The sequence below is a fragment of the Corvus brachyrhynchos genome, unplaced genomic scaffold (genome assembly GCF_000691975.1).
Source record: "Corvus brachyrhynchos isolate BGI_N302 unplaced genomic scaffold, ASM69197v1 scaffold255, whole genome shotgun sequence".
NCBI classification, from domain to species: Eukaryota; Metazoa; Chordata; class Aves; order Passeriformes; family Corvidae; genus Corvus; species Corvus brachyrhynchos.
In genome coordinates this window covers 5,603,310-5,613,982 of record NW_008238358.1, presented here as the reverse complement: position 1 = coordinate 5,613,982, position 10,673 = coordinate 5,603,310, and the positions used below count along the sequence as shown (strand labels likewise).

The following is a 10,673-nucleotide window of genomic DNA, read 5'->3' as shown; positions in this document are numbered from 1 at the left end:
CAGGAATAAGTCAGAAGTGACTGCTGAACTTTGAATTACAACTAGACATTGATGTAAGTTTGACAAAGGATTGGCAATTCTCATACAAAGCTGTGTCAGAAAGAAAGTAACAGTTAAATTTCAACACTTACAATTAGCTACATCTATGAAATCTTACAGTGACAGTACAGCAAGTCATTCTAGTATTTTTTCAACTCCTAATAACAATTACTTTAAAATACATATAAAAATAGTAGTAGTGTTTTGTATTACGAGTGGGATCAGTAAGAAAACCCAACAATACAAGTATTTCAATTCAATGCCGAGAGTACTTATAGGTCATGTACTTACATATTCAGGTTTTAATTTCTTGTCTCCTCCTCTTACAGCTACTTTTTCAAGCTTATCTATGCTCTGCATGATCAGCTCCTCATCCTTAAGTCTAAGTTCTTCATGTATTATTTCAATGTCACGAACAGGATCTACACTTCCTTCAACATGAGTGATATCATCATCTTCAAATGCTCCTAAAACAAAAGAACACTTAAATTACCTATTAAGATAAAAAAACAAGAAATAAATACTTAGAACATACTAATGAGTCAAAAAAGTTTGAAATTGAAAAGTCACATGGTCATACCACCCATGCAAAAGTGTCATGTGCAATGTTTTATATCACACTTGTTTAGTATATTAATTTACATACCAACTCCAGAATCCAAAGCTCGCTCTCTGTAGATACAAAGCATAGCACTGTGCCATTTCAGGACAGGACTTAAAGCATTTAAGAGTTTCTCCCACAAAGGAATAGGCTAGAGCAGTTTCCTGAAAATAGCTGGTGTGTTTAACAATATCTAACCTAGAAGTAGCAAACATAGTAGCTAAACTGAACATCACAGAACATTTTAATACACACAGTAATGATTACAAGAATCATGGAAAGAAAACCTTACAAATCACCTTGGCAGACCTCATCGGCTGACCAGTTTTATGCATTAAGAAATGAAGAAGTTCTAGACAAAGAATTCTGAAGTTCTGAACGACTCTTAGTGTTTCCAAGGGAAACAGGGCTTAGAAAAAAAGGCCTGAAATCATCTGGCAGACCTCGTCCCTGTTTCAATCTACTTTATCACTGTGGTTCTGACGGTGATTAGATAATGAACCACTCAGACACACAATTTACACAGCAGCTAATTTCATCGGCCTGATTTGAGGGTATGGTTTTTAGGGGGCCATCAAAGAAGCAGATGAAGGTGCATTTGTCATATATGAGTGACAACCATTCACAGTATCTGAACAAAATGGTGCTGGCCCTTATTAGAAACACATGCTATTATCACATATTTAAAGTGCAGTTGAAGCCATAATTTCAAATTGCCAACTGGCAACATAAGGTTAAAACAACCAGATATTACTGACGCATGTGTGCTGACTTCATGCCCTTCTGATGACAATCTGGCAACATAATTCAACTAGGATTGAAATTATCAGATAAGCAGCATTCATGTTTTAAAAATAAAAATATTAACAGTTAAAAAGAGTTTATTACTTCTTCCTGGATCAAGTTTCAGAGTATTCGCATGCCTAGCCTGTAATACTAAAGATATGTATGAGAAATCAACCATGAAAATAATGTTATTTGAACATTACCAAAATTTAAATCAACTGATTTCTCACACAGGAAAAAAATCCAAGACATTTCTTGAACTGAAAAAGATAGGAAACAGAGTGAACAACAAACAATTCCTTAACTGATATACAGAAAGTTGTGGGAGTTCTTTGTCATCATGCAGATCTTAAACTTCATCTTTTCCTTTAACTAACTGAAACCCCTGGTTTTAGCAACAAAGCTCTTATGCTCTTATTTGTTTTATCAACAAAGCTCTTATCAATGCACATGGAACACGGATTTAAAATGCTGTTCATAGTTAAGTATCAAAAACATTTTTACATAAACTTATGAATAGGCTTTCAAACAGTGGTTACCAGAAGTTCCCTCCTCTCTCATTAACTTTTTCTCTCCAAAGATGATCAGTGAGCTCCCTTGGTACAAGCAAAGCAATAGATCCAACTCTGATGCTGGCCATGATGGGAGAACAGGCTGCTAGAGCAAGGTGTGGAAAGTCAAATGGAAAACACTCCACACTAATCTATACCAATGCCAGGCAGTCAAGGAAGATACCACAGCCCTTGTCTTCTTTAAATCCTTACCTGCACACCTGACTGAATGAGATACAGGCTGTTCAGATGAGCAAATACTAGAAAACAGTTTAACAGCTCTGTTCTAATTTACAAGGAAAATGTTGAATAAAAAGGGTAGAAGTAGGAAGATGTCACCACACAGATCAACAAAAAGTCTACTTGCCTCAGCCTTCTCAACATATTATGTAGATACATAATATTTATGCAGCTAAAAGTTTATCTTTCTTCCTTGTATCAAGAAAAAAAACCTCCATTACCATGTAAATAATATATTCTCACAGCCTTCTGCATTTGGTGGCCATGGGTTTAAAAAACAACAAAAATCCCCACACTGTTAAGTCAGGAGAAAAGCTGCATGACTATGAAGATCTTGCATTTAGAACACAAAAATAAAAAGTAAAGTAAATAGCTGGTTTTGGTCTTAAGGAAGAATGAGGCTTTTCTGAAAAAGCAAGTGTAAGGTGAATTACTAACAACACAAAACAGCTTATATATTAGTTATACTTTTCTATTTTCTTCAACAATAGCAAAATACTTCTCCAGCAATTATCTTCATTTCTTCACATCTTCCCATTCCTTTTCACAAAATTGTTCTTTTTCCATCCAAACCCAATTAATTATGTTATTTCCACCCTTATAAAGTTGACTCTATACACTTCACCTTTGCTCTCTTCTCAGTTCACTAAAGGCTTTAACCCATGGACTCTTCAATGTTCTGCCAGAGTTTTCTTCAGGTCTCCTCCTTCCATCATGCCTGGGTCAGCAGCCATCCTGCAGCTCATTCAGGCAACACAATGACAAGAGACCTGTGTCTCTCAACAGGCGGTTGCTTGCTTGGGTAAAAAGCCCCTCTTACTGAGCTGATGATTTCCCACTAGAGGCAACAATTCTAACCTTCTCCTCACTGGGTTGCTTGATTCTTCTCATGGAATGAATGAACACTAGTTATCTATTCCATTAAAGCCATGGATTTTGAGTTTAAATTTCCAACTCTACATTTAGAGGAACTCCCATTTAGACAGACACAGTTCATAAATAAAGTGGTAGCTTTATACACAAAAGACCAAACTGGCAATAATGTCCACATCTCGGTACAAATGAGAGATTCTTCAAGGCAGCAGGCACTGAGCTTTATTTGTGAATCTTGTTCAGAGCTTGTCAATGTCAACTTCAGTCATCAACCTAAACCAGACCATCCTCTGACCAACAGCCTAGCTAGAGACATGGCAGGAGGATACTTAAGAAGAAGGGAAGGAAAAGGCAGAGTGAAACTACTATGATGAAAGAGCCTTAGTTACAACTTTGTCTCGATATCCATGTGGGATGTATCTTGAAGAATTTATTATGTCAGCCTCCAGCCTGCTTTGTAGTGATGGTCTGGTACATAGTACACTGAGCACAGTAGAGAATTCAATTCTGGTCTGCAGAGCTGCATGCAGACATAGCAAGTCAGAACAGGTGGTAACCTTAGGAATTAGGCTTTGGGCAAGAGATGAGATCTCTTGGAAAAAGTACAGCTGTGAGAAATTAGCAGTTAAACTACTAGAAAAATGTTTTACCCAGTACCTGATTTTAAAAACTGCCTATATCAAAATGCAAAGTAGTAGGAAAAAATGGAGTTATAAAACCGAGTTTATAAATAAGACATACAAGAAAGCGTGCATATTGTTTACAACTTTCAATGATGAAAATAAGAACTATGACCTTATTCTACAAATCTTACAAATATCTACAAATAGATAATAGCAATAACAGTATATTGCTATTTATTACTTTGTCTTTCTGCCTTTGTGTGAAATCCCCCTGTCAAGCAAGGCCTTTATCGCTCTTGTTAGGGAAGATGATATGATAGGTCCACCTTCCCTGCAGCATACACAGCAGCAAAACAGAAAACCCAAAGGGTTTATTTTAAAGTACAAGAAATGGGGTACTAAGAATCCCATCACTGTCCAATTAAAGATAGTGCAATAGCTGTACATTGAACAAGATGCACAAGGCGGACACAGGCTATGAATGCTCAGTAGCACTAGCCTAAGTAGTTGATACCGTGCACTATGTAGAAAAGCAGCCTGATGGAACTAAAAGGTGCTGAATTGGAAGAAGCAGGGAAAATGGGATGTGGGTCTTGAGATACAAGATGATAGCAAACAAATGAGAACTTTGTTTTTCTAAAGGAACAGGTAAAACTGTCTTGGGTATCAGGAAAAAAAACCCAATACCAGTTTATGGACACTGAAGAAGAAAAATGAGAAACAAACGTTGACAAAGAAATCCTCAGATTGGCTTGTCTGATACTGCTCTCTCATTACAACAGAATCCATGAGAAAAATAAGGGGGAGAAGGAGAAACAGACATTTGGTAGTCTTGTTTTGATCTCAAGCTGATTATAGCTTGAGAGAGAGCTTGGTAGAAAAACGAGAGAGCAAAGGTTCCCCAAAATTATACTAACAGGGCATCCAGGTGAGGAAGCAAGCAAAGGACTAGAATGGGATAGTTGTAAAATAACAGAGACAGCAAACACTGTCATATGTCAGAGGTAAAGCCCATTCTGGCGATGAGGAGTGTTTAAATTTGATGAACCTCAAACACACCATGTCTGTCTTCTTATTGACATAATGAGGCCTCAACTTCTGTGAACAGGAGGGACGTTTACAAGGTTAGCAGCTTGTTCACACAACATCCTCTGTAGCACACTCACACCGGCCAGGCTACTGGAAGCTGAGCTCTGTGCTCTAGCATGCAAAGTCTTCATTAAGAAATCAATTTTTTCAAAGTTGTGCTAAAAAATTTGTCTTTAAAAAAACCTGTTGCGATATTTTGGAATTTCAACAAACAACAACCTGATCTAACTACTTTATTTATTTTAAAGTAATACTAATTAAAAAGTATATTTACAATTAACATCTCCAAAACTAGCCACACCACCGTGTTCTCAAGACAGTATGACCTATGGACAATGACCTTCCCCAATGAATAAAATGAAAATCCATTGTACCTCCCATGTCTTCATCAATGCATTTGCTTTTAAAACATAAGGACTCAGCATTCCTTGAACATTACCCCAAACCATACCACCTTCCTTTTGACTGCTTTCTTGAGTTAAACTGCCTGTGCTCCAAAACTGCCCTCTTTCTACTACAGCAAACTGTGGCATACTACTGTAAGAGGAAAAAGGAATTAATCTGCCCTGTGGACAAATAATACGTACATAAAATAGAATTACCCAAGAATCTCCCCAAGGAAGCATCTGTTTGTCAACAGCTAAGCTAATCCTACAGCAGTACAGGAAGGTCAACTGAGAAACCCAAATCAGTAATTTCATTATTTAAAAAATTATTATAACTTCTCTGGTGGTCTCACTCATGTATCCTACCAGAGGTAAACTATAATTTTATCAGAAGTATGTCAAAAGGAAGTTGAACAGAACCCATATTTTTTAAGTATTGTATCCTATAAATATAAGCCTTTTTTCAAATAATCTCCCATAACATACTGATAGATTTGCACTCTATCTTTAAAAAACCTTGTCACTTCCTTTAGTGCAAAAGAACAAATATTACAGAGTTAGAAACATCAGGCTCACTGCAAGTAAACATCTGCTGTGCTAAATACCCATAATGTTTTAGCAGTATCCAGATACTGCTATTAAAACAAGGTAAGTATTTAGATAGGAAAATGGTAAAGCACAATACAGGAGGAACAGGATTCACTTTTGCCATCTAACAGCCCCAAAATAATGATTTAAACTGAAATTATTAGAAATGAGGAGCTTAGAAATTATCACTGCCACACCCAGCTCCCTCTTCTGTTGCCATTAGGTTTGAACTTCAAATATTTTTCCATTTTGGGGAAGGGTTTATCTTCAGCTGGGCACTTTATCTGGGATGTCTGGGTCCAAGTGTGGTAGGGCAAAAATAATTTTTAAAGTGGCATTAAAGATATAATGCAGCAATAGCTGGTTCTGCACATTTCTTTCAAGTGACACTGGATTTAAACAAAATGCAGAAAACAGAACAAATGGATGGAGAAGATGTACAACTTGACTCTGTTTTTTTTCCCACAAAAGTGCAGGAACTGTCAATTTTGTAAAGTCTTGATGGCAGCCAGGACACACAGTCTAGATCTGTTCTTGACAAGCAAAAATAAGAGCACATAAATATGTATACAGGACAGCCGTAACAAATGTCACTTTTAAACGGTATCATCTAATGGCATGCACATTTCTTCCCATTTCTTTCAAAAATCAGCTTCAAAATTCCTTTGACAAAATTTACCTCTCAGCCTCCAGAAATTTTTGCATTGCTTATGTTATACCTGTCAACATCTGATGACTGTATGTTATGTATTCATCTGAACAGAACCACTACACTTAGTTACAGGCTATCATCAACCAATTCATTCTCTTGCTAAAATCAAGTCATCCAATTACTCCTTGACTAATCAAGGCTGTTTTGGCTTTTTCTTTTTTCAAAAGGTACTCAACAGCATAAACAGTTCACTTACAAGAAATGGAAAGGGGCTAATCAGCAGAATTATTGTTTTGCTGCCACAATTTGCAGTATTTAAATGTAGTTGCTGATTGGACTGAAAGTTTTATGATATAGCATATAAAACTAGTTCCACATAAAAACGAAGAAGCTGCCTATAGCCTGAACCTTATTGTTTCTAGCTGCTCCAAGCTGCCACTGAGATGGTAAAATCCAAATCAAAATGCTACTTTTAAACTTATCTTATTCTGCTCCTAATTGCAATTATGGAAATTAATTAATATCTTAATTAATTTATATTTGATGTACCAGTTGCTTTACTTCTCTAATTATCCTTACCCTTAAAGTAAAATGTAACCAAATATTTGGCTAATACCTGCTATTATTAAGTCTTGCTATTACCAAGACATAATAGCATTCTGGCATCTTGCATTCGTTTACAAAAGGTAAGCAATCTATTGGTACATGTTATGCTGTAATTAAGAGGGATATTTACAATTTGATCAGAATTTGAACTGCAGCACAAGCTGAAACTCTCATTGATATTTAGGGTAATGACCAGCATTTTTGTCAATAAACTACAAGGGAATGTTTAATAACACCACCACAAACCAGACCGAGAGAATAATTGGTACTTGCACTTCCTCTCCCACATACGTTCAATGACTGTTATCAAAAAGAGCTGCTCGGCACAGATGAGCACATCACGGTACACACAGACACCCTGTTATAAGCCCTGAAATAAATGAGCAATAATATCTACCTGGCCACTTACTGGTGGGAATGGGGGAGAGAACAAAATGAACTAAAATACAGTAACTTGGGTGGGGAGTTAGAAAGAGGATATTTCTTTGAGCTATGAAAAAACAAGACTAGAAGTGTCAAAAGAAAGCTAAATTGTAAATAATATCTATACTTAGACTAGCTTGACATGCTGTCATCAGTATTCCAAAGATTTAAACAGTAAAAGATACTGCTATTTCTGACTGAGGTACAGGTATATTTAACATTACAGAATGTACTAAACTTTGATGATAGTACATTTTACTATGCATAGTTATGATTAGAAGGACAAAATAATATCAGAATCAACATTTTACAGCGTCTTAAACAAAGTACCAACAAAAAACCAACAAATAAAGTAGGTTTAGCATGTTTTCCCCTTGGTAAGCTAATTTCAAGTTAAATTAATCACCTGTAACACAAACCTAATATTCTTTAAGCAAAGTAATTTTCAGTTGAAGAAGGTGCACCTGCCTACATCTTCAACATAAGCAAAATCAAATACAAAAAACATTAAATAAAACACTGTAGTAAACCTTGACTTCTGAAGAAAGAATTTTTTCAGACATCTTTTGTGGCTTTGTTTTGTGCTACAGCCCCTTAAGTTTTGTCTTCATAAAGCCCTAACTAGTTGTAATCACTCGCAGTCTAATTGTGGACATTTATCTGCTTTTCTTATGCATAGAACATAGCTATTAAAGCTGAATGGTGATGGTGTGAAGTATAGGTTAAATTGGGTGAAATTAAAGCAAATTACTCTGGGATGTGGAACTCTGAAAATAGAAACTGCCAGTGATTTGCAACCCTCTTGATGATCAGCTTCACAGAACCCTAAATGACAAGAAAACTTACATATTTTAAAGTTAACTAGATTTTTTAAAAATAATATGTATAAATTTATTTTAAATGCAAGCAGTCACTGTGGCAATAATTATTTTGTTTTATCTGCATCATAAAAATATAAGAAAAGGTTTTAATTTCCATTTAAAACACTTGTTTTTATTCTCAAGTTTAGCTGATTTTTAGCAACAAAAAACCAGCTCAGAATATTAGGTGCAGCATTAATGACTTTGAACACAACGTTACAGTTTATGTGTACCACATGGCTATACAGACACAGGATGGTAAAAGCAGCTGCTTTGGGCTTTCTTGAGTAGTGCAGTATTAGAACTTAATTCATTACCTATCTATATAAAAGATAAGCAGCTACATTTACCCTGCTGAGCTCTAAAACCCCACCAGTCAGGAGAAAGCAAATCAAGCACCGCTCCCCAAAAGTCTGAAATAGCAGTTGAACAGCAGCTCTTTCAATATCAAATCTATTGGGAGTATTTGACAAAAAAGGGCACGTCTATTTCTGCACCAGCAGACACACAATGAGAGCATGGAGCAGCAATACAGGATTCTAAATGACTGTAGTATCAACTTCTTAAGCATACAAAGAATTTACATTTGCATAAAGGTACTCGTCAAGCAGTACTGCACAAGGTCAGAGATGAGAATTATAATCTCTCCGGGAAACACTGAGGCAAAGCAATTCACTTCAGGACATGAGAGTCGGCAGAAGAAACCACAATCCAGTTCCTGATGGAAGCAGTTTTATCAGAGAAAAGTTGTTACCAAGACAGTAATTCCAATGAGCTTATCTGTAAAATCCTGCTCCAGAGCTCTTACTCTTGAGTGTGCCTGACAAATATTAGCAATTTGTTTCTGATGTAAAATGTGCTTACTTGCCACTGCTTTCATCCTGGCACCACTGGGCTGTAGTCAACACTCCACAGACAGAACCTTCTACCTGCTGAGATTTGCTATCAAGTTGGTCATGCTGGGTAAAGGACATTACTTGACAGCTGAAGCAATAAATCTTTGAGCCTTTTGTCCCTCCATTTGCCAAAAGCTTGCTCTGACCGCCCTCAGTTATGTATTTTAAATACTATCACTGCACTGCCCACCAAATAGTTGGGACACAACTGGGACATACTCTTTAATTTCCTTTCCTGCAATACATGTTACCCAAGTAATTCACACAGATTCGCTATCAGAAGACACCTTGGGAAGGGCAGCACTCGATGTAAAACTTTTTGAGATGGCTGGCATGCCAAATAAATTCTTTAAAATTCCCTAAGAAAAATAGCTCTCTGTTCAGATTTTTACAAACTACAACTGCGTTAATTGGAAGAAGGGGTAAATTAGGAACTTAGCCTGGTCAAAAGCCTCAAAGGCTGAAGAATGCAAATGCTTGCTTCAGAGACAAGTGCTCTTGTCACCCTGAGCTCAGTCACGTTCTATTTTATGTTACTTTCTGTTCTAATGACTGAAAACCTTCCTTTGTGAATTTAAGTCATGAAAAGAGAAGCAAACAGGAGCAAGGGGGATTCTCCACCCTCCCCAGCGAGTGTTCCGCAGCAGCACTGCCTGCATAAAAGATATGGCACACAGGAAGGTCTGGTCACAAAACCACCAGTGGATAACTTCTAACATGCCTCTGTGTACCATATATCCAATTTTCCTACTTAAAAGTAGACTGAAACTCATGTCTTTGCAATCTGATGGCACCTACACTGTACAAAAACATGGCTCCTAAGCAGAAACCACTTGGAAAGTAGAAATACACCTATATGTGTAAGTGTGCATTCATACTACTTCCAGAAACACCGTATCTCTGTGCTGCGTTTTACCCCTTTTTTCTGAAGCTCAGTCATCCTGGTCTTCTCTTTAGGAATACTCAGTGTCAAGCTCTATGGTGTCAGTCTTAACTGGCATCTCTGAGGGTCGCTACAACAAAATGTAATTGCTAGCAATAACTATGTTTTTAAGACAATATATCCACAGAGATCATGAATAGCAACTAGCAGCCATTAGCAGATACCCATAGGGCAGTTCTACCTGGCTTTGAATGACCAGATATATAGGAGATATTTTAATTATTCATTAACTATTTAGCTGGGTCTCAGACTGATTATGTCAAAGATGCAGAAATATAAAAACCCAAGTTGAGCTCTGAAGTTTTTACTGGGTCTGGAATAGAACTACTTAGCCATTACCATGACTGTACTCCTACTGAAGCACTCTCAACTCCTAATGCTACACCAAAGTCCAAGCCACTAAACTCTGCTGAGCCCACTCTGACTCCTGTGCAGAGACAGCACATCTCCCTGCCCCACATCCTTCAACAACCTGGAAGGTTATTGGTCTTTGCAAAATAATGAACAGAGAATGAGC

General features: G+C 36.9%; 1 protein-coding gene across 2 annotated transcripts in view; it reads right to left on the bottom strand.

Moving 5' to 3' along the window:
- OLA1 (Obg-like ATPase 1) overlaps positions 1-10,673 on the bottom strand; it is a 98,466-nt gene that overhangs the window by 51,404 nt on the left and 36,389 nt on the right. For both annotated transcript variants that reach the window (XM_017735678.1, XM_017735679.1), the window contains one exon: positions 331-506. In XM_017735678.1, the coding sequence (XP_017591167.1) occupies positions 331-506 (176 nt within the window). The remainder of the gene's footprint in view (positions 1-330; positions 507-10,673) is intronic.